Below are 23,459 nucleotides of genomic sequence, written 5' to 3'. Positions count from 1 at the left end.
TGAAGAGGTGGGCGGGTCTTAAGGAGTATGGTTTACTGAAGATGTAGATGAGACCCCCGCTGCAGCTGCTGTTCCTGATAGGGCATGGTTACCGGAGCAGAACGTACGCTCTTGGCAGGTGGCAGGTAGTTGTTGACCTGGCCAGTGCTCATATGCAGGGACCACCCGAATCTTTGTTCTGTTGATACTTGGCCGAGCTGGCGGCACACCGACACGGCCCTGCCTTGGGCCAGGTACACACGCTCGCTCTCTGCAGTCCCCGGGCCACGATCGTCATCCTAGCATCCCACAGAGCATCCCTCCTGTCTGCCTCACCAAGAACTCTGGAACTGATGAGCCAGACACGTACTGGAGATGCCTTGGTAGGACACGTGGGCGCCAGAGGGTGGGAAGAGAACTCTACTCTGGGTACTAGGGACTGTGTTAGCCAGCAAAGTAGAAACCCCTGTTAGTTTTTGTAACAATTTAATTGAGGGTATTCCAGGGCTGAAAAAGCAAACAGGGAGCACTGAGGTAACAGTAATTGGAGGAAGAAGCTGCCATCCCTAAGTCGCCGAGGGGCGGGGGCAGGGTAGGGGGAGGAAGTTGGAGTCTGGATTTGGCTGCTTGGAGGAGGGGCGCTGATTAGGATTCAGAGCTCGGAGGAGGGCCGGCCGCACGGCCACCTGGAGAGTGGGTGGCCCTGGGCCTCAGGAGCCCCGGGAAGGGGTGCCCCATGGAACTGGGGCACCCCTGAGGGAACGTGATGCGGCTGGGAACTGGCACACGTGCTGCTGGGGTGAGGAACATCCACCAGGCCGGAAGCTTCCCCCCTCCCTTTGTCCCCCTTGGGTGGGTGCACTGGAGCTGCAGACGGCAGCCCAGCACCGGGCAGGTGCAACCCTGGAGGGGCCGGAGGAAGCAGGCCGGAGAGGCTTCTTCCCTCCTGGTGCGGTTCAGGCCTTCCTGCAGCCGGGCCACCAACCGAGCCCAGCTCCTCTGAGGCCCCCTCACTAAAGAATGCTTGGGCAGGCAGCTTCTGGAGCTCCTCGGGTTCGGCCTGCCTGCAGTTCGTACCTGACCTGCAGAGATGTCTGCCCTTCTGCCAGAGTGGGGGCCAGGGCGACCCTGGGGCAGAGGAGGTGGGTGAGCCAGAGTCCCCTGGGGACCGCCCGTAGGACGAAGGAGTGAGCAGTTACGCTCTCACCCGGGGCCAGTCCTCGTGGAAGGGGTGGGAGGGTGCGCTGGGACCCCCGCTAGCCGGTGCCAACGCGGGTCAAGGCCAGCTGTCCCCACGTGGAAGCTAGATCAAGCCGCGCACCAGGGCGCAGGGGGCTGGAGGCATCAGGGGCGGGGCCCGGAGACGGGGGCGGGGCGGGAGGCCTCCGGCGCAGGCGCAGTCCCGCCCGTCCTGCCCACTCTGGCTGTGGCGGCGCGAGGCCTGCGGCGGGGACGCGGACGTGAGTGCGTGCGCGCGGCCGCCCGGGGTCCGGGCTGCGGGGCTGCGGGGCTGCGGGGCTGCGGGTCCGGGGCGACGGGCGCGCGCAATCGCGGCGCGGCGGGCGCCCGCGGGGTCCTTGGGCCCGACCGCCCGGGCTGGTCCCGTCATGTGATCGCGCAGGCCGCGCGCTCCGGGCCCTCCGGAAGATCCGGGGTGACTCAGCGCCCCCGGGTGCGCCGGGGCCACCGCGATTAGCCGCTGCTTCCCAGCCGGGGCGGACCCTCCTGGCCCCTGGTGGTCACCTGTGGGCTGGCCCGACGGCCGTGGCCCCAAGCTCCTGGTCCCGGTCGGGGGTCCCAGCGAGTTCCTTTTCTGAGCTCGCCCACCTGTACTGCGTACACTCTTAACGGTGAGGGTCACCGTCCGTGGTTCATTTAATCCTCATCCCCACCGGTGAGGCACATGCTGCACCAAGGCACAGAGAGGCTCGTTCGTTTTCTCAGGGTCACACAGCGGGTGTGAACCCACGCGAGAACGCTGCCCCCGGTGCCGACTCAGGTTGTCTGAGCACCAGGTGAGATGGAAGTATCCAGAAAACGGGTGCTCCACCCCTCCCCCCTCCCCGGGGGGCTGCAGGGCTGCGTGGCGTTTGTGCGAATCCCGGCTCTCCCACCGTGGGCAGCCAGAGGAGCTTCCCCCCGCCCCCACTTTCTTTGATTCCGCGGTTTTTAAACTTGTAACATATCCACGAAACGTAAGATTTATCATATTAACCATTTTTAAGTGTACGATTCAGTGGTATCTGTCCCTTTCCTTTTAGCACCTTAACTCCTGGTTTGTTCTGAAGGAAGGGGGAGTGAAAGGGAGATATGGTTGTTGCAGGTGTTAAAAGCTGACACCCAGGGGTGGCCTCAGCCAAGGGTGTACATCTCAGTGACTTGTCAGTAGGTGACTCCACACTGGGTCAGGGTGAAGGCCTCGTGTCCCTTGTCCCCCCCCAGCCCACATCTCCCGGGTGGTCCAATCTCACTCCGCCACCACCACCGTGGAAACTGTTGTCTGTTTCTGGACCTTTCCTGGGCCTGGGCCCTGCCGAGGTCTCTCCCCAGCAGGTGCTTCCCTTTCCGTTGCTCCGTAGTATTCCAGAGTTCCAGGTCCAGTCACTTGCTTTTCAGGGCAGGAGCGATGATGTCCCGTCTGGCGCCCAGGTGGCCTGCGTGGCTCTTCTGGTGGCGGGCGGCCTGCGCTCAGGGAGTCTCCGCACAGCAGAAGACATGGGCAGGGGCGTCCAGGATCCCTGGGCCGGGCGGCCCTTGGGGGGCCACGGGCACCAGCCCCCTCGTTCGAAGAGGCAGCTCCTCGGCATTCTCCTGTGCTCCCGAGGTGGCGCTGACGCGGGAGCGCTACTCCGTGCGGCGGCTGCCCTTCTCCGTGGTGTCTGAGGACGACCTGGCCGCCCTGGAGCGCATCGTCCCTGGCAGGGTCATCACAGACCCAGAGGAGCTGGAGGCTCCCAATGTGGACTGGCTGAGGACGGTCCGAGGTGAGTAAGGGTCTGTTCATGCTTCACGCTTGACGGGACGGGTGGGCTTGAGAAACAGCATGAGATGAGGTGAGGCCGGTAGGAGCTCTGGGTGGCGTCACATAACGCTTTTCTTAGGCACGACATCTACACATTAAAAGATGAAACAGCGCCTCCCCCCGCCCCCTCCCAGCTGCTCGGAGGTGGGTGTGTGTGTTAACTAGTGCTCACTTCCTCTCAGCACCTGCATTCGTCTCCCGGGGCCACCTGTGTAACAAAGAACCACATACCAGGCTCAAAACGACGCTTTTATCCTCTCCGTTCTCAAGGCCAGAGTCTGAGATCCAGGCGTGGGCAGGGCTCCCTCCAGGGGAGGGCCCTCCCTGCCTCTTCCCGCTCTCGGGGGCTCCAGGTGACCTCGGCCCGTGACAGCATCTCTCCAGTCTCTCCCTCTGTCCTCACGTGGCCTCTCCCCTGTGTCCCGTCTCCGTTCTCCTGTGACGATGCCTGTCCTTGGATTGAGGCCCCACCCTAATCAGGATGATCTCATCTCAAAGATCCTTGACTTAATTACACCTGTAAAGACGCTTTATCCAAACACAGTCACATTCGCGGGTTCTGAGGGGTGGGAGGTGGACGCATCTTCTGGGAGGCCTGTTCTCCCCAGTGCAGCTTCCTCTCCTCCACTGTACCAGCGGTTCTCCTCCTGGACCCAGCACACCCTCTTGATAACAGAGATTTCCTAATACCCTGTGTTCTCTATTGAAATGACTTCAGAGATAAAGTGACCTACTTCCTTCCTTACGGAAACCAACGTGATGTTCTTGCTACAATATTAAGGAGAGCTAGAAGACAAGCAATTTACAACATGGGGACATATTTAAACCTGTAATTCCAGGACACGCTGGGCAGCCAGGTCCTCAGGCTGGGCCTGGACCCAGCGCACTCGGGACTGAAGAAGAGTAGTGGAGGGTATGCTGCGCTGTTGACTCGGACACGCTGAGGGCTGTGCTGCCGGCGGGAAAACCTCCAAACCACAGTGCAGAGTCTTGAGCGAGTGGAACTGGGGCGGAGGCGCAGATAACGGGGTGGCCCTGTCCCTGTGGGAGGCCCGAGACATTGGACAGCCTTCGGCTCCACTTCTCTGCCGGGGCGCCCTGGAGTGGAAGGGCGTCCAGCCCCGCCCTGCCCACAGGGGCGGCACTGCCCCCGCTGAGAGGCCCCGCCCAACAGGCGGTGATCCTGGAGGCCAGAGAGGGTGATGCCCACGCCGGCTCAGCCAGGCCAGTCGTGGTCCCGCCTTGGTGCTCCTGTCTGGGCGGACAGACCTCAGTGCCCAGCCCCACGCAGGGCGCCCCATCGTCCCCGAGGCCCGCGTGCTCCTGCTCTGGGGTGCCCCAAGCGGGCGGGGGCTGCAGTCTCCTGGGGGCCCTCCTCCCTGTCAGCCACTCTCCTGGGGTCCGGGCGGCGGGCAGCCTGCCCTGCGTGCCTGTGTGGAGGACCCCTCCGGGCTTCCTGTCTCCCTGAGTTTGGGGGGCCGCGCTGGGCCTGCTCAGCTCTGAGTCCAAGGGCTCAGGGCCCAGCGGCTGCTCAGTGGGAGTCTGTTGGGGAACTTGGTGAATTTTTGTCGAAATACCCCTTTATATGGCTTTCTTTTGGAGAGAAAGCCTGTCTAAATTTTTGATCATTTTAATCTCAGAGTTACGTAGGAAATGTAAGCTAACAAAAGCTGATTAGGGTCTTTTAATTTTTCTTAAAAAGTGAGAGTTTATTTGAAATGGAAGCTTATTGAATATTTCTTTCTTCAAAACTTAGACCACTCGCTCGTGGGTGAACCCCACAAACTTTGCACCTGCACCGAGTGAAAGGCTGGGGCCCTGGACGTGCAGATGGACAGGAGGCTGACCTGGGGGTGACAGCAGGAGCAGGGGTTGGGCTGCGCTGCACGTGGCCGTGAGTGCCCTGGAGGCCCCCCCAGCACAGGCCGTTTTCTCTGACCTGGGAAAGCCTCTGGAAGGGCGTTCCTAGAGCAGGAACAGCCAGCCAAGCCTCAGAGCAGGGCTGCACTGGGCTCCTTGGAGGAGTCATGAGACCTGAGACCACATGAGCAGCCAGAGTGGATGGAGGCAGGGAGGTCGGGGAGGGGCGGGTCAGCGAGGCCTCGAGGGCCCCGTGCGTCCTGACCTTTCCTGCGAGCTGATGGAGAGTGCGGCCGTAGGGCCACGGCGGAGGGGGCCTGCGCTGTGACCGGCTGCAGTGGGTGTGCGAGGGGCCGGGTGCCTGGGCGGGGGGGCTGGCCGTTGAGTAACGGTTGGCCGTTTGGATGGGAGGTTGGCTGACGGCTGGACGAGGGTGTGAGGGAAAGACGGCAGGCACGCAGGGACGTTTGGCCTGAACAGTAGCAAAAACTGGACCCGTCTGCTGAGTTGATGAGGAAAGTGACCGGAAGGGTGGATCTGTGCAGGGAGAACCAGGAGTCTGGGTTTGGACACGTTCACATGGCCACTCGGGGGGGGGGGGGGCCTGTCGGGCCGTGGAGCAAGCTAGTCAGGTCTAGGGCGGGGCAACACCAGCCTTCCGAGGAGGCTGATGACCGCTGTGCTCAGTGGAGGGGCGAGGGGCCAGCCAAAGGGGCGGAGCACCAGGGGCCGGGGGAAGAAAGGCAGGGAGGTGGGGTCGTGGGGTCAGATGCAGCCGCAGGGACAGGCTGAGACGGGCCACGTGGGCATCATTGGGGACACGTGCGAGGTTCTCCGTGGCGTGAAAGGGATGCATGCGCCCCTGGAGCCGGTCCTGGGGTGTGAGGGGCCAAGAGGGGCAGAGAAGTGGGTGGGGTTTGAGGGCTCGGGGGTCAAGCGAAGGGACTTTCCGTCTTTAGTTCTAGGATGACAGGGCCGTCTCGGCAGGTTTGTGGTATCATCGGGGATGACCAGGTGGAGAGGGAAACGTGACGACACAGGGACAGGAGGAACGTCCTCGAGGAAGCGTCAGGGGGCCACAGTCCTGTGGGTGGTGCAGATGCTGGGGCGGGGGGCAGCTTGTTCTGCGGGCCACTGGACGCCAGGAGGCCAGGTCTGAGTCCTGCTGTTGACGGTCTCCATGGCCCGGCCAGCAGGCTCCTGCAGAGGGTGGGCAGGAGGTCCTGGGCCTCAGCTCTGCCCTGTCATGTGCAAGCAGCCCCGATGTACGACGTACACAAGGGGCGGCAACCAGGCATGCTGTGCTGACCCTGAGGTCGGTGGGCACTGACATCCCCGGGACTCAGCTGGGAGACCGCGAACCGGGGGCGCCACCAGGTTCGTGTGAGTGAGGACGGCGCCTGGATGAGGCCCCAGGGGAGGAGTGCGCCTCTGACACCCCAAGCCCCGAGGTGTTCTGAGGGAGGGAGAGGGGTCAGTGCCCTAGGGCTGCACGGGAAGCAGAGACAAGAGGCAGGAGTGCCGGAGCAGCTGCGCCAGGGCACGGGGCGCTCAGGAGGCAAGGAGAGTGGATGGCCTCCTGGGGGTGAGGCACCTGGAAACACTGGGATGCTGCTGGCAGGTGGTGGGCGGGGTGCTGAGCGAGCCTGGATCCAGGGCGGTCCCCCTGCAGGGACAGCCCCCAGAGCACTGTGAGGGTGCTGAGAGGGAGGAAGGCCGCAGTGGGGTGGTGTCCGGAGCCTGTGCAGCCGGCCTTTCCGCCTGTCCCCTCGCTGGCCTGCGCATCCCGGCCTGTCCGGGCTAGATGCTCCTTCCCTCCAGTCCTGGGCGGTTCCCCCGAGTTGCCTCTGATGATTCTCTGCTCTGTGCTCCGTTCTCTTTGTAGGCTCCCCTTATTAACACATTGGACCGTTTTCTTATCCTTTCCCCTATGAGAAAGTAAACTTCCCAGGGGCGGGAGAACTCGTCTGTTTTTATTCTCTGTGCCCATCACAGGGCACATAGGGTGGGCGCTCAGGTGTTGCTGAGAAACAGTGTGTGAGTGAAACCGACAGGAGCCTCGGGGGTGACCAGGGTCCCTGGACTGTGCTGTCCTAAAGGATCTGGATGCCAAACAGCCAGCTGCCTGGGCAGACACGGTTCATTTGATGAAAAGCAATTGAGAAATGGCTTTCAGAATAAAAAAGGGTAAGGTAGCAGCCACAGCCCAGTCTCAGAGCTCCATGAAATCGCTGGCCAGCAGGAGCACCTGCTAGACGACCCGCTGTCCTCCTGCAGCCTCTTAGCCACTTAAAGTACTGATACTTCCCACAAAATAGAAAGGGTGGAAAGAGACTTGTTGTCTTGGAGGCAGTGGTCAGCAATGCCAACAGACGAGGCCACGCTGGACATCAAATAAATCGTGACAGCAAAGAATTGTAACCAATGAACAACCTAAGAACCCATGAGCCTGCACTGCTGTGATTAAATAGCCAAGGACACAAATACATGAGAGGGAAGGGGAGGCCCCTTCTTACAGCAGAAGGTTGACTCGAGTGCGGGCGGACGGATGGATTTAGAAACATCACCCCTGGTACCTGTCCTGAGAACAGATTCAGGTAAGGATGATCAGCAGACGCTGAAGTTCACGGGCGACCGTTTGCGGGGCGACAGGGTATTGACGTAGCCTCAAGCGTCTCTGCAAGAGACACATATTAATTACAAGGGAAACCCAGTAACTTTCAGTGGGGAAGGCGGGCAGACGCCCCTACCCTGGGGCCCTGCCACCCTGCTTCCCAGGGCCCAGCTCAGGACCACAGGCCACCACCCACTGGCCCTCCGCCTCCTCCAGCTAGAGACGGGCCGCTCCTGCCATCGGGTTTTGGTCCTTGAGGTTTGTGGGCCAGCTCCGCCAGGAGGTGGGACGCACCCCCGCCGCGGGGTGACCATGCGGCTTCTGTCTCGCAGGCTCCAGCAAGGTGCTGCTGAGGCCCCGGACGTCCCAGGAGGTGGCGCACATCCTCAGGTACACGCCCTGCCCACTCTCTCTCCTGCGTTGCTCACCCGTGGTTTCCTCACAAGCACAGGACACAGAACGGGCAGACCCCGTGAAGTGGGCAGTGACCGGGGCCAGGGAGGTGGCGGGAGCAGTGCCAGCCTGAGCAGGGCTGAGCCCGGAATCTTGGACCCTTGGGGTACCAGGTGGGCCTCGGGTGGGGAGCGGCTGCAGACTCGAAGGGCTGGGCAGGGAAGGAGACAGACCTTTTCTTGAGAAATGTGTTCTTTGATGTTTTATATCAATACACTCTCGTGTTTATTATAGAAAAATTGGAAAACGTACAAAACCATAAAGAAAAAAAATGCAAAAGCAACCAGTAATTTCCCCTCCAACGAAAACCACTGATGACATTTTGGTGTGTTAGCTCAGCATCTTTCTTGCGCGGGTGAGGGTTTTTAAATGTTACCACATTGTATCTACAGTGTCAGAGTCTTTTTTCCCTTCCGTTGGCAATATCCGTGCCTGTTTCTTGTTGCTAATTATTCTTCCACGCCACTTTCATTGCATGGAAGGTGTGTGCCCTGTGAGTGCTTTGTCCCCACGGTGGCACGTTGAGGTGTGTCCAGTGCTTCAGAATAGCTGGCAGGTGGGCGGGCGCCCCGGCCTTCACAGTCAGAGCCACGGCTGGAGGCTGACCGCGTGGCAGGCGGCTTTTTTGACGCATGTGGGCAGGCTGCTTCTCGGGGCAGGTGCCCTGCTGCCCAAATCCTGGCCCATTGGGGCGCTTGTCACTTCAGGTCTTTGTGCAGTGGGAGCCTGGTTGGGGATGAGGTGCTACTGATGAGTCTGACATAGATCTGGAGGACGGTGGGCGAGGGAGGGGCATGCAGCCAAGGTTAAAGGGGAGAGGAGACGCGGGGTGTGGAGGTGGGAGGGAGCCCCGAGGGCCTGGGGGCTGCGGTTCTTTAGGTGAACAGGGAGGGCTGCAGCTGTTGCTCGGACTGTCTGTACTTGGAGGAGTGGTGTCTCAGGGCAGCTGGGGCCTCAGCCGTGATCTGGGAAGATGCCGGCCGCCAGCTCCCCGGGTGGCTGTGTGATGGACGTTTGTCCTCTCAGACTCCCATTGTGCGTGGGGGCCGAGGAGGCTCCCCCTCGAGGCTGCGGCAGGAGGGCCTTGGGGTCTCACGGCCCCAAGAGTGTCCCCCTGGGCTGGCGGTGTGGGAAAGGGGCCCTGATGCTGGTCCTGTGCGTGTCCCAGGTACTGTCACGAGAGGAACCTGGCTGTGAGCCCACAGGGGGGCAACACGGGCATGGTGGGGGGCAGTACCCCCGTCTTTGATGAGATCATCGTGTCCACTGCCCTCATGAACCAGATCGTCAGCTTCCACAACGTGTCCGGTAAGGCCAGCTGCCTGTCAGGACCTTCCCTCTGAGCTGCGGGGCTGGGCCGTGGGGGACCCGGGCCCGGGGAGGGCCCAGAGGCCACCACCACTCCACCCGAGCCGGGCCCCCGGGTGCGTCTGCAGGGGGTTGTTATTCAGTTGGTTACTGGGGTGACTCACCCCTTGGGCTTGGCCTGTTTCTGCGGCCCCTTCAGATTGACATTTCCTGGCCGTGCCGGCCCTTCCCAGGGCGTGCAAGGCGTCTAAGGGGCTCCGTGCTCATGAAGCTCGGGGCTCAGCAACGGCAAGTTGGTGCCTCTCGGGCAGGACATGTGGGTGGATCGTGCTGTGTGGTAGGGGTACCTGGACACTGGGTGGTGTCGAGCAGCATGCTGGCCTCCACCCACTCGATGCCAGCAGCACCTCCAACCCAGATCGCCTCCAGAATTGTCATGTGTCCCCAGGGGCAGAATCACCCCCACAGTTGAGGGCCACAGCCTTGTAGCAGCCCTCCGTTTACGGCTCCCTTGCATAAGCGTGTGGGGGTGGGTGTGTGTGGTGTATGTGAGGTTTTTTTCCTCCATTTTGCCTCACTGTTTTTTTTCTTTTCTCATGAAGGCATCTTCTGGGGAGGGATGGGGGACACGCCCCTTTTCCTCCTCGCCCGGGTTCCGGGTGGATGCCCCTTCTGGGGGTTTTCGCCTGCAGGGCCCCCCTGCGTGGTCCGGCTGGTCCTGAGCTAAGAGTCCCCGCGGGCGCTCTGGTTGCTTGGCAGGGGTCCTGGTCTGCCAGGCGGGCTGCGTCCTGGAGGAGCTGAGCCGGTACGTGGAGGAACGGGGCTTTGTTGTGCCGCTGGACCTCGGGGCAAAGGGCAGCTGCCACATCGGGGGGAACGTGGCAACCAACGCGGGCGGCCTGCGGTTCCTGCGCTACGGCTCGCTGCGAGGGACGGTCCTGGGCCTGGAAGTGGTGAGCTGGGGACCCTGTCGCGGCTCAGCGCTGGCCCTGCTTCCAGGGACACCTGGCCGGGCTCGCTCTGGTCCCCAGGTCGGTCCCAGGGTGGCTGACTTACCCAGTGGTCAGCTTGAGAGGTCTCTGGGTGAGACCCCCTGTCAGGTCCACCCTTGCTCCCTGCAGACACCTGGGGTGGTGCAGGCCCAGCATGGGGGCTGCCCTCTTGGGCCCCGGGTGGCGCAGGTGCATGAGGCCACCTCGGGGACGGGGCCTCGTCCCAGCCTGGAGATCCAGGTTCCCACTGTACCAGCCCCGGTCTCCTCTCGATCCCACCAGGGCCTTGGGGGTTACACGTAGCACTCCGCTTTCTGGCTTCCCACGAGGTGATGGCGTGTCCGCTGCCCTCCTGTCCCTGTGAGGAGCTGCCGTGGGAAGCTGGAGCAGCTTCCCGGACCAGCAGCATTCTGCCCCCCAGCTTCCTGGTGGCTCGTGGTTAGAGGAGCCCCGTGGCGCCACTGTCACCACCCCTAGGGCTGTTGAGTCTGCGAAGCACACCTCGGGGCTTTCTAAAGCAAGGGCCCTCTGTTTACCCAAGGAGGGAACGACTTCCATCTGCTAAATCACGAGGTTCCTGTAGCTTTGTCCTCTGGATGCAGGTTATTTTTTATTGTAACTCACTTTCTCATTTTCACAAGCTCTTTCACTAAGCTTCTGACTAAATGAACCAAGCAAGACTCAGGATGGGCTTACAGAGCATGACTCAGGGGCCTGTGGATGAGGAGTGCAGGGGTGGGGGGCCTGATGCACTGCCATTCTCTGCCCTACTCCACCCCGGGTGCGCCCTCCTGCACCCCACGTGTGCCCTGCTTTGGGCCAGCTTCCCTTGAGAACTGGGCCCTGAGCTTCCTGATCGTGGTCATAGTGGGGGATCGTCACTGCATCCGGGGAAGAGAAGCTCCTCTTTCAGCCTGTTGGGGTGACTTCAGGCCTGGTGCCACCCTAGGGACCCCTCTGTTCCTGGACCAAAGTGGGGCGGGGGACTGATGACTGGCTCAGCTTTCTCAGGGTGCCCTGGGCTGGGTCGGCCTCCCCAGGGCGTCTGCTGGGGCCGTGGGCTGACGCAGGAGCGCCCGTCTCTGCTCCCTCCCAGGTGCTGGCCGACGGCACCATCCTTAACTGCCTCACGTCCCTGCGGAAGGACAACACGGGCTATGACCTGAAGCAGCTCTTCATCGGGTCGGAGGGCACCCTGGGGGTCATCACCGCCGTGTCCATCTTGTGTCCGCCCAAGCCCAGCGCTGTGAATGTGGCTTTCCTCGGTAGGTGCCCTCCGGCTGCCCCTCGAGCGGGTTCTCAGGCTGAGCTGCCGTGTGCGGTCCCTCCTGTTTCTCCGGGCTTCTCACTGTTTCCAGGGGGTCTGGGACCTGGCCTTGTTGGTGTCTGCAGTGGGGTTTGGGCAGAGCACACACTCTATTCTGTAACAAAACTGGGGCTTCGCATGTTTCATCCACCCAGCATTTGTTATTTAGGCAGTTTATGCAGTGAGATTCACAGGGAAATGACGTGGTTTGGCGCAAGATCAAGGGCATGAGTGTGTTCATCACAGGGTCGGGGGGCAGTAATTCGTCCCCTCTGTAAGCCAGCCCTCGCCTCCCCTGTCTTGGACCACCTGTCTCTGCGAACGCGTTGGGACATTTCCCTAGCCGGCCATTCACGTTCTCTGCTCCCCTTCAGAGCAGGCTTGAAAAACGGGCTCATGTCTGCTTTGTTCCGGTCCCTCCACCACCTGTTTGCATCTCCTCTCCCGCCGTCCTTCAGCTGCGTTAGCTTAACTGCGGCCTCCGCTCCTCTGCTGGTCCAGAGGCCTGTCTCTGGGAGGTCCCTGCACCTTGCCCGGCGGTGGGGTCCAGGGCCCCCAGTGGCTCCCACCACGCACGGGTTCTTGTCTTGAGTCCGTCAGTCTCTGATCTCTGGTGGTCCTTACTGTTATTTTCCACATGTGCCATTTTCTTCGTCCCCTGCATCAGGCCTTCCTCCAGAGGCCACGTGCCTTGTGAATACGTCCTCCGTCATTTCCTGTCGTGGATGCCTGCTGCTGAGTTCTTGCTTTGAGTCTGTCCAAAACCATCTCCATTTCACCCCATTCTTGGAAGACACTCTCGCGAGCACAGGCTGGCATCTGTGCCCTTTCGTCCTATTGAGGATGTCACTCTGCGTGGCTCCGTGGCTGTTGGTGACGTCAGCCAGCCGTCCTCTGCTGCTGCTGCTCTGAGGGACTCTCCCTCTTGTTCTTTGGCCAATTTAAAGATTTTCTCTTTACCTTTGGCGTTTTATGGGTCTCGGTGTGTTGTGTGTGAGAGTACGTTTCTTTTTCTCTCTGGGTTTCCTGAACTTCTTAAACCCATGGCTTGGTTCTCCCACTTACATAAGTTTCCTGCCACCCCCCCTCGTCAGCGGTTGCCCCCATTTTGCTCCCCTCTCAGGACTACCATTAGACGCACGATGGAGCCTATCAATCTGTCCACCCTCCCTGTGTCTTACCTGCACCCGAGTTTCCATCCTGTCTCACTCTGTGATGCGTTCTGGAAGGTTTCTTCTGATCTGTTTCCAGTTCACTAACGCTCCCTGCAGCTGGGGTTCATATATCACCAAACCCGCCATGTCCAGCCCTGCGTCTAGCTGGGAGGCCTGCACGTGTTCCTTGGGCCTCAGCCCCTGAGCTTCACTCGCGGGATCTTCTCTCCAGACCCTCCTCCCTGACCTCCACACGACCTCTCAGTGCCTTCCCATCCCTGCCCAGAAAGGCCAGGTGTGCCCACCCCTCCCCGCCTGCTGACATATCCACGTCCCCTCTCTGCCTTGGGCCGCTTGGTGGTCAGCTCCAGGCACCGGGACACCATGGGGAGCTCGGGGGTCAGTAAATGTGCCTTGAACGACTTGCTGGGCCCTGGGTGTTGTCAGAGACACACAGCTAAGCCGTTTTCCAGGGCGGCCCGTTGCTGGCCCTGTGTTTGTGGACTTTCCAAGTGGCTTCCTGAGCGTCGGGGCTCTCAGGCAGCCTTTTCTCTTCCTCTTCGATGCCTGTGACCTACGACGTGGTGGCTGACCCGGGTGGCTTGTCCCGCTCCACGAGGCTGCCCAGCTCAGCAGCGCCGTTGCCAAGAGACGGGTCGGTCTTGCTGCTTGAAAGGGGGCTCAGGTGGGCCCGTAGGTGAGGCCCTGCCTCCGCATGACCAGCTCGCCTGTCTTTTTCCATGTCTGTTGCAGGCTGTCCTGGCTTTGCTGAGGTTTTGCAGACCTTCTGCACCTGCAGGGGCATGCTGGGCGAGATCCTGTCCGCATTCGAGTTCATGGACGCCGAGTGCATGAAGCTGGTCGGGCTCCACCTCCGTCTTGCCTGCCCTGTGCAAGGTACTGTCCCCGCCCGCTGGCAGCGCCCACCACCCGTATTGTGCCGTTTGATGTGTGGGCTGATCGGAGCCTCCATCCCGTCTGTGAAGTAGGAGATGGCAGGGAGCGTCGCCATGGTTCCGGCGTCCCCGTAGTTGTTGAGAGCAGAATTCTCCCTGAAATTCATTTTACGTACGCCCCCGGAGTTCAGTCAGATGCTGTTGGTCGTGCCGTAGCCCTGGGGTCTTTGGAACAGCCAGATGCACAGTCAGGGATGCCCTCCTGGCTCCTGCACTCCCTCCTGGCTCCTGCAGAGGTGTCATCCCGTGAAGTGCTGGCCCTCGGAGCTCAGCCAGCTCGTTCTGATTTAGCCAGTGAGCTCGTCACGCCCAGGTCTTTAGTCCACGCTCTGTGTAAAGCTAAGTCCATGCAGCTATACACCTTGGTATTTTCGCTTCTGGAATCGACCCGGAAGAAATGATCGTTGTGTTACCCCAGGCTGCCATAACAGAACACTACAGCCTTAAAAAAACGAAATTTATTTCCCCCAGTTCTGGAGGCTGCAAGTCCAAGACCAGGGTTCCATCGGGGTTGGGTTCTGGTGAAGGTCCTCATGGGGCGTCTTCTGTGTGTGTGTGGAAGAGACCTCTGGAGTCTCTTCCTCTTCCTATGAGGGCACCAGCCCTGAAAGATCAAGGCCCCACTCTTAGGACCTCATTTAACCTACATTACCTCCCTAAAGGCCTAATTTCCAAATACAGTTGCATAAGGGGTGGATTAGGGCTTCACCATGGGAATTTGGGGTGGGCAGTTACACAGTTCAGTCCATAATAGTCATAAGTGTGGAAAGAACTTTATGCTTTAAGTTTTTACTGAGGTATTTGTTTTCGTATAAAATAGGAAACCACCTGTCCAGGGTAGAGAGATAAGACATGTACGGCCATTGGAAAGATGGAGGGTCCCTGGGGGCGGGGAGTGAAGGGTCCCTGGAGGCACAGAAGGTCCCTGGATGGTTGGAGGGCCCCTGGGGTGTTATTGGCCACTGCAAAGCGCTGGGCCTCCCCTTTAGCCCACAGTTTGGTAAGAGGGGTCCCTGGGGCACCCCCGCCCCATCCAGGCACCCAAAGTACAGCTTTGTGCTGTCTCCAGGGGGCCTGACTTCTCTTACAGTGAAAGACCTCTTTTTAAACTGTCTGAAATTCAGCCCGAGTAGCCAGTGGCTGCTCTGCAGGCAACATGAGCGCCGTCAGGGGTACTAGAGCTGCGGCTGGCCTGGACCTGTCCTGGCTCGGCCGACCGCCTTCCCCTCCGCTTTCCCTCTGCCCCTCCAGAAAGCCCGTTCTACGTCCTTATCGAGACCTCGGGCTCCGGGGCGGGGCACGATGCGGAGAAGCTGAGCGGCTTTCTGGAGCAGGTGCTGGGCTCGGGGCTGGTGACCGACGGGACCCTGGCCACCGATCAGAGGAGGATCAAGGTGTGTGAGGGCTGTGGCCCTTGTCCTTCCCATGACGCCTGAAGTTGGATTGTGGGTTGTGGCTGAGCGTGAGCAGGTGTCTGCAGCTGGGCCATCTGTCTGGGCTGGGTGCCCCATCCCTGGGGGGTGGTGCCACCTGCCTCGGTGCCCGCTCTGGTCCTGCCCTGTCTGGGCTGCTGGCTCCACAGCCCCGTTCTCAAACGTCGGTGCCAGGGGCCCAGCTGGGTGACACAGGAGGGGGCTGGGCCAGCATCCTTCCTGGGTGGGTGAGGGGTCAGGAGGACGTCCCTGAAGGGGCATTTGAGCACAGATGGATGCGGGGTGGGGAGGGAGTTACCTGTGCAGGTGCACAAAGGCCCTGAGGGGCTGGTGCCTGCTGTGTTCCAGACAGAACTTTCTGGAGAGGGTGGGATTGGAGCGCAGTGAGAGAGGGTGGGCAGACAAGGGGGCAGCAGGGCTTGTGGCTGCACCAGGACGTGATGGACGTGAGTGGGGCTCGAGGAGCCTATGGGCACAGGGGACGGGCAGGACCGGCCGGCTCAGGCCGGCCGTGCAGGGATGTGGTTGGACTCTGGGTGTGTGAGGGGCGTCAGGCCAGAGGGGCTGTTGATGGTCAGTGTGCGGGAGGTGGGTGCTGAGCAACCCTCTGCTGTAAAAGTCTGTGAGAGAGCTGGGGAGATCCGGACGCTGACTGGATATTCCGTGGTGGTGAGGAATTATTGTTATTTTTTCAGGGGTGATCATTGCACTGGGGGTATGTTGAAAAAGCAAGAGAAAGGAGTTTTTGCCTTGCCGAGGAAGTTGGCTTGCCGGGAGGTTTCCTGAAATGGGGAGTGGGGGGTGGAGGGCGGGGCAGGGATGAGGCCCAGGTGGGACGGGCATTCCCAGGCCCTCTGTTCTCTGACGCGACAGGGAAGGCGTTCTCGCGAAGGACAGCGTGACCATGATGAGGCTGCCCTGCCTCTCTGCTCCCTCAGTCCCTCCCCGTGTCCCCCAGCCCAGGCCCGGGATGTCCCCCGTCTGCCATGGTCCTCCGCGCCCCCCCTGCCCCTGCCCTCGCTTGGGGCCCCGTCATGGGGGTCACAGGATCTGTTCCAATTGTCCTGAGAGGGGCCCTGGGTCCCGGGGGCCAGCCTGTGGCCTCATTCGGGGACCTTGTCCCATGTGGACTCTGGGACAGAAGCCACACACCTGTCACGACGCAGAACGTTTCTGTCACCTGGAGGGTTTCCTCGCCTCACCACCCTGTGGTCACCCCGCAGCAATGCAGCATCGCTGCCCTGCCCGCCCGCTGCAGGTGACCATGCCCCTCCCCTCACTTCCAGATGCTGTGGGCCCTGAGGGAGAGGATCACTGAGGCCCTGAGCCGGGACGGCTACGTGTACAAGTACGACCTCTCGCTGCCCCTGGATAGGCTCTACGACCTCGTGAGCGACCTGCGGGCCCGCCTCGGCCTGCACGCCAAGCACGTGGTGGGCTACGGCCACCTGGGTGAGCGCGGCCTGCGGTGCGGGTGGAGACCTGGGGCCGAGGGGGAAGGACCCGCGTCCTCGCCACGTGGTCTCTGGGGCTGTCTCGGAGGCGGAGTGCAGGGTCCGGGCTTGGCTGGGGCAGTGGGAGGTGGGCCCTGAACGCGGGGGTCTTGGGGTTTGATGAAGGGGCCTCACCCCTCCCTCCTCAGATGGAAGGATCTTAAAAGCAGTTCAGATAATTATTTTTTGCAGAAAAGTCACGCAAAATGAAAGGAACTGTTTCATTCCCCTTCATTCTTGGCAGCCTTTGGAACTGGGCATCTCAGAGCCCCGTCCACAGGACAGGTGTGCTGGGGCGGGCCCTGCTGGGACCTCCATCCACGTCTTCAGGGTGGGATTCAGCAGTGCCTCCTGGGATTGTGAGGGTTTGAAGAGGTGCGGTGAGGGGCACACGGCGGAGGGCTGGCCCTGGCCCAGCGTCGCTCTGAATGCTTGGGTGGAGGGATTCCACTTTCAGGAACTGAGGCGGAACGTTGCACTTGTCGAATGCTTTTTCTGGGTCTACCCAGGTGCCCAGTGCTGGTTTTCCTTTGACCAGCCAGCAAGGCTCATCACACCAGACCTCTGAGGGCAAGTGGACCTGTGTCCCAGGATAAGCCCAGCGTGGCCTTGATCCTTTTTGTGTCTTGTTTGATCCCGTTTACTTATCCCATGTAGGGCTTTCTCCATCCTGTCCTATAAGGCTTCCTTCTTCTGTCCAGGCTGGATGTTGGTCTCAAAGTCCTAAAACGATTTGGGGGTCGTCTCTGGCAGAGTCTGTCGGGTTGGAATTACCTTCTCCCTGAATGTTTGGTAGAACTTGTAAATGAGGGTATTTGGGCCTGAAGGTTTTTGTGGGTATTTTGGGGTGGGGGGGATTGACTACAGAGAAATTTCTTTAACAACTAGAGGGCTCTCCTAGCTTTCCTTTTCTTCAGAATTGGTTGTGGTAATTTTTTTTCTGGGCATTAATCCATTTCTTCTAAGCCTTTGAGTATATTGTCGTTACCTTGTTCATATTATTCCTTTGTTTCCTTTGTGCCATGTCCAGCCTTTGGGGAGGGGGGCAATTTGACTGCTGATTTGGTTTGTTTCTTGTCTCTGTAGACTGAAGAAAAATGCACAACCGAAAAGTTGTGAGTTAAGTTTTATTCGGGGACCATGCTGAGGACATAGGCTGGGAGGCAACCTGTCAGATAGCTCGAAGGGATGGCTTCAAAGAGGCAAAAGAGGAACCAGGATATAGAGGAGTTTTTGTAGTCGAATATCAAAATATTACTGCTAATCACGAAAAGCAGACCACTGAAGTTAATGATTTTAGTGCTTTTCTTTTTTTTTACATTTATTTATTTATTTTATTTTTTATTTTTTGGCTGCGTTGGGTCTTTGTTGCTGCGTGTAGGCTTTCTCTAGTTGCGGAGCATGGGCTCTAGGTGTGCGGGCTTCAGTTGTTGTGACTCACGGGCTTAGTTGCATCCGCGGCATGTGGGATCTTCTCGGACCAGGGCTCGAACCCGTGTCCCCTGCATTTGCAGGCGGATTCTTAACCGCTGCGCCACCAGGGAAGCCCCAGGTTCCACCCTGTCTGATGGCACTTTCATTATCTTTCGGGTCTGAATATTTTCTCATTTCCATTTTCATTGCTTCCTTGACCCATGAGGTAGGCAGAATTGTGTCTTTAAATTTCCAAACATATGGGGGTTTTCTAGCCCTTGTAAAGACCATGGGCTTGTTGACTGTGCTGTGGGCAGAGAGCTGGGTGGAACTCACCTTCAGTTGAAGCGTGGTCCCTGGCCCAGGGTGCAGCCAGTTTCCATGTCCGTTTGGTGGGTGCCTGAGAGGAGTGTGCTCCCTGCAGACCCTCCAGATAAAGTGTGCACTCTGTGCCGCCCCTTTCCTGGAACTTGCTCAGCTGTCGGCTGCCGAGAGGAGCCCCCACTGTGACAATAGACCCCTCTGCTTCTCCTGGTGCCTCTGCTAATTCTGAAGATAGGAGATGTGGGCTGTCAGTTTGATGCCAAAAGCTCGGCCTCGGTGAGCGGCGCCGAATGGAATCTCGGAGACAAGAGTTTTGGGTGAAGTAGAAGAGAATAGCTTTATTGCTTTGCCAGGTAGAGGAGGACACAGCGGGCTTGTGCCCTGAAAAACTGCGTGTCCCAGCCCGGGAGGATTTGGTGAGGAGTTTTATAGCCATGGTTCAAGGGCGGGGTTGCTGATGAGATCAGGGTGTGTGCAGGGCCTGCGCTCCTTTCATCTGGCCTCAGGTGGTCTTTTCTGGAATGAAGAATGCTGACATCTTCCATTTGTTGGGGGTTTTAGTTCTGTAAAGAGCTCAAATACATTGTTCTGTGCGTCCCTTGAGGAGGGACCAGGACCCTGGCCCAAGGCTGCACTGTTGTTTCTTGGCTGCTCCTCCCTCGTCTCTGCATCCCCTCCCTTCCCTAATTAGCAGCTGTTCGAATCTGCCCTTTGGAGCTCAGGGAAGGTCATGGAGGCTGAACAGAGAGGCTCCCTTGCCCAGGAGCCTCACAGGGTCCTGCTTGGTTTCAGTTAGAACTTGGACTTATAGGGCGTCTTAGCAAAGAACAGTACATCTTTGGAGATGGCACAGTTGAAGAAAGAGGACAGAACTTCCAGGCAGCAAATTGTGGGAAGGTGCATAAACACACAAGGAAGCTAATGGACGCGAGGCTTGTGTAGACCAAGGCCAGAGTTGTCTCAGGTGGGTACCCTGACCTTGCTGGAATGTGGAGACACCTTTACACACTCATGTTCTGCTTTTAAGTGGACGGAGGGCAGAGAGCTTTTCTTGTGCCTGTTTCTTTTCAATTGCCTTCAGCTCAAAATAATCCTTATGCCAAAGCAGGCTGTTTTGAGGTGGCATATTTTGTAATTTACATAGACTGTAATTACTCAGTGACCTGGATTTGTCTGACTTTGGGCTTTCTGTTTGTCCTTCATTTCTTCTATTTCTTTTTCTCTGATTTATTACCTTCTTTTGGTTGGTGTTTTTCTCATATAACTTGTTTCCACTTACTGATGAGGGAATTGTGCCTATCTGTGCTTTTGGCAATAGCCCTAGAACTGTAGCCGTATCAGGGCAGTCCTACCTCACCAGGGTTGGAAGTTCATCAGGATCATGATCCCCCTCCCAAACAGTGTGGTGGTTCATTTTGTGTGTCAGCCTGGCTGGGCTGTGGTGCCCAGATGCTTGGTCAGACACCAATCTAGATGTTGCTGTGAAGGTATTTTAAAGATGAAATTAACATTTAAATTGGCAGACTTTGAGTAAAGCAGATTACCCTCCATGATGTGGGTGGGCCTCATCTAAGCAGTCGAAGGCCTGAAGAGGAAGACACAGGTGTCCCCCGAGGGAGCGGGGATTCTCCCCACAGCCTCTGGACTCGAGCTGCAGCATCTGCTCATCCCCAGGTCTCCAGCTGCTGGTCCGCCCTGCAGGCTGGACTCCCACGTCCCCACAGTCGTGGGCCAGTTCCTTGAACTTGACCTCTCTTGGTCCCTCCATCCTCTTAGCCCTCTCCCTCCCCCCTCCCCCCACTCTGTACGTTGCGTGCATCTGCAGGTGTCCTCCTGGTCTGTTTCCCTGGGAGCCCTGGTCGGTACTCAGGGCAGGGACCTTGGGACCCTGTCATCTTGATGCTCCCACTGCTCCTGGCCACACACTGTGTTCCGTCAGTGCTGTTGTCATTACTCCACGAGGTCAGTGTTTGTCCAGACTCACCCACACCTCTGGTCCTTCTTTGACCTGGGGTCACAGCCCTGCCTTTAGAATTGCCTCTAGTGTGGGAAAGTAGGTGACAGCATGTCTCGGGTTTTATTTACCTGAAAATGTATGAATTTTGTTCTTCAGTGGTTTTTTCCCCAATGGATTTCAAAATTCTCTGTTGACAGTTCTGTTCTCTGCAGAGTGAAGACATCATTCTGCCGTCTTGACTTCTGTTGCTGCAAAGTTAGCTGTCAGCGAGTGTGGTTCCGTTGAAAGGAGTCCATTTTTTTCCTTTTTGTTCCTTTTAAGATCTTTCCCTTTTTCTCGGGGTTCCTTGGCTTCACTCTGCTTGGTTTAGGTGAGCGTCGGCATGCCCTGCTGGGGTCTGGTGGGCTTGGCTTTTAGAAATTGCTCCCCTGTTGTCTCTGCAAATATTGTCTCTCCCCACCCGCCCCTTCTTTCTGGAGCTTCAGTCGAGGGCTCACGATGTCCCCACGCGTCTGTCTCTGTTTCCTGTTGTCTGTAGCTCTGATCCTCTGTGTGCTTGATTTGTTTTCCATTTCATTAATCTCTCTTTGCTTGTTGACATTTCAGTGACCGTATTTTTCATTTCTAGAAGATCAGCCTGGGTATTTAAAAGCTTTCCCTGGTCAGTGTCTTATATTTTTTCCTCTCTCATTTCTTTAAACACGTGAAACATTTATTTTCTGTTTCTGGAAATCACCAGGTCGCAGGTCCTTGCGGGTCTTGGTCATCGTGGTTTCTTTTCTGTGTGTTTGCAATTTTGGGCTCATGTATCTTAGGCTTGTATCTGTGGGAATTATTTGAGGCCGAGTTGGGGTGATTTGCCTGTGCTGGAGGTGGGGAGGGTAGGAGTGGGGCTGGGTCCCGGCCCGCAGCCGGGAATGGCCCTGGGGCCACCGGGGCCCTGTGACCTGTGCTGCACGCCCATGCAGGCTGGCTGCTGGTGTGGATATCTGAGTGTCAGTGGAGATAAGCTTCTCTCTCCGCAGTGTTTCCCTTGGGAAAGACCCTTGTTTTCAGAGCCTTGGCCCTGAGGGTATCTGTGGGAACCACTTTTGGTGGGAGAGGGACCCCTGGTTTGCTCCCTGCATCTGACGAATGTGCATGGAGGGAGGGGGTCTAAGGGGGTCACAGGGTCAGAGGCCCCCAGGTCACCTGGTCCGAGGCCTCCTGGGCACTGGGGACCCAGGTCTGTGGTGGCATCGGTGGTCCAGCCTGGGGCTCTCTCAGGTCGGGCGGGTGTTCGTCCCTCTCAGTCTGGAGCCCTCGGGGAGGGGTTGGGGGGTAGGCTGTGCGGGTGGAGTTGCGGGGCTGGGGAGAACTTGGAGAGAAACGTATGTGAAGCCAAGGGAGCTGCAGCCCCAAGAGGAGGGGAATGGTCACCAGCAGGTCAGTGGCCAGTGACGTGAAGGGCTGGAAGCCGGCTGTGAGGGCAGAGGCGGGTGGGGCCAGCACTACCCCGGGTGGCCTCTAGGCAGGGCAGGGGCGGGGCTGGGGGCTCTCGGGAAAGGGGGGCCCAGCCTGACCTGCGCGTCCCTCCAGGGGACGGCAACCTGCACCTCAACGTGACGGCAGAGGCCTTCAGCCCGTCGCTGCTGGGCACCCTGGAGCCCTACGTGTACGAGTGGACGGCCAGGCAGCGGGGCAGCGTCAGTGCCGAGCACGGCCTGGGCTTCAAGAAGAAGGATGTCCTTGGCTACAGCAAGCCACCCGAGGCCCTGCAGCTCATGCAGCAGCTCAAGACCCTCCTGGACCCCAAGGGCATCCTGAACCCCTACAAGACGCTGCCCACCCGCACCTGATGCCCTCTGCGGTCAGCGGGAGACTCGGGAGGGGCCTCGATCCTTGGCTTTGCTTGTGGGGCGTGCCTGCAGGGCTGGCGTGGGCTCACAGGGCCTCCATCCGACGGAGCCAGCGGCAGGCGGGGTGACCAGCCCCCTGGTTGGCAGTGGGGAGCTGGCCCTGTGGAGCCTGGGACACGTGGCTCTATGCAGGATTCCTCCGGGCGCTCTGCCGGTTCTGTTGGGTGGGCCGAGTGGAGAGGGCTGCCCTGTCCTCGCTCCATCCTCGTGGCGGGCACTCCGTCCCTTTGCAGGTCCTGGACAGGCCAGGTGGGTGAGCAGTTCTGCCCAATCAGAATAGACCAGGTCGCCCCTGCTTTGCCTGTGGCCCCGGGAGTCCACCTTGCGGGGTGCAGCTCTGGGAGGGGGCACGGGTGGTCCTTCCGCTGGTCCCCGCGCTGTGTGAGCCTCCGAGGTGCCCTGGGCAGAGGTGGTGAACTGCACGTGGGCAACAGAGCACCATGCGGTGGGTGCACGCGGAGCTCTGACCAACAGAGCCTGGGCCATTGGACACTTTACGGATGACTTTTAGTCACATTTGAGCCAGAGTGACAGGAATGCCCCCCACCGTGGAAGGTGTCATTTCCCCCGTTTTCCAGAAGGCCCATGAGTTGGCAAGACCGTTGTCGGAAGACAGGCATATTGGTTTCTTGCACTTGGTGGTTTGCTGAGATGTGTCTTTCCGGTTCTGCTCCGACCACGAATGTCAGTAGTGCTGGGTGAGAAGCCCCGCCAGGCACAAGCATCTTCAGTAACCCCGACCGGGTCCTCCCCATTGACCTTGGCCCCTGGGGCAGCTGCTCGGGCTGTGGAGACAGTCTGGGAGGCTGGACACGTTTTCTGTTTCTGGCTGCCATGAACTTCCAGTAAAAGTGGCAATTAATCACGATACTCTTCTTCCTTCTGTTCTTAGAAAAATAACCTCATAAAAGCCCAGGTGAAGTGCCCGTGTACCGTTCCTCAAGCACCCGAACGTCAGTGACCCGGGGCCTGGCAGTCTGTGTGTGGGGACAGGGCATCCCTGTCCCCGTCCCCCATCCCCATGCCATGTCCCCCGTCCCTGTCCCCCACTGTGTGACTTGGAGCCCCGCCTCATCGGGCCCCTGAGGCGTGGTCTCACGTGGGTAATGTGCAGTGAGGGGCTTTGTGATGCAGAGAGACCTCCTATAAAAAGTTTTTGGACTAAGCAAGTTTATTTTGGAGAATTAAAATAATGCATGGATTATTAGAGGGCTTAAAACTTTGAAGCATTTCCTGCTAGAGTAAGGGTGGGGCTTCGAGAAGGTGGCCTAGTGACTTGGGTGGGAGGGAGCGAGTG

The 23,459-nt window shown here is 59.1% G+C and overlaps 1 protein-coding gene across 5 annotated transcripts; it reads left to right on the top strand.

Moving 5' to 3' along the window:
* Nucleotides 1–474: 474 nt before the first annotated feature.
* D2HGDH (D-2-hydroxyglutarate dehydrogenase) lies at nt 475–23,030 on the top strand. Of its 5 annotated transcripts, none has more exons than XM_082630467.1 (10): nt 475–778; nt 2,596–2,963; nt 7,808–7,865; nt 9,097–9,236; nt 9,996–10,189; nt 11,325–11,493; nt 13,442–13,585; nt 14,896–15,038; nt 16,364–16,529; nt 21,843–23,030. In XM_082630467.1, the coding sequence occupies exons 2-10, from the start codon at nt 2,606–2,608 to the stop codon at nt 22,100–22,102; spliced, it is 1,632 nt and encodes a 543-aa protein (XP_082486593.1). In that variant the 5' UTR covers nt 475–778; nt 2,596–2,605; the 3' UTR covers nt 22,103–23,030. The 5 variants fall into 5 exon arrangements, with proteins under 5 accessions (XP_082486593.1, XP_082486591.1, XP_082486594.1 ...); XM_082630465.1 differs by lacking the exon at nt 475–778 and adding an exon at nt 1,394–1,439; XM_082630468.1 differs by lacking the exon at nt 475–778 and adding an exon at nt 1,425–1,443.
* The last annotated feature ends 429 nt before the right edge of the window (nt 23,031–23,459 follow it).

This window comes from Mesoplodon mirus (assembly GCF_964341445.2).
Source record: "Mesoplodon mirus genome assembly, chromosome: 8".
Classification (NCBI taxonomy): Eukaryota; Metazoa; Chordata; class Mammalia; order Artiodactyla; family Ziphiidae; genus Mesoplodon; species Mesoplodon mirus.
Note: the sequence above shows the minus strand (reverse complement) of the source record. Positions and strands in the feature narration are given on the sequence as shown.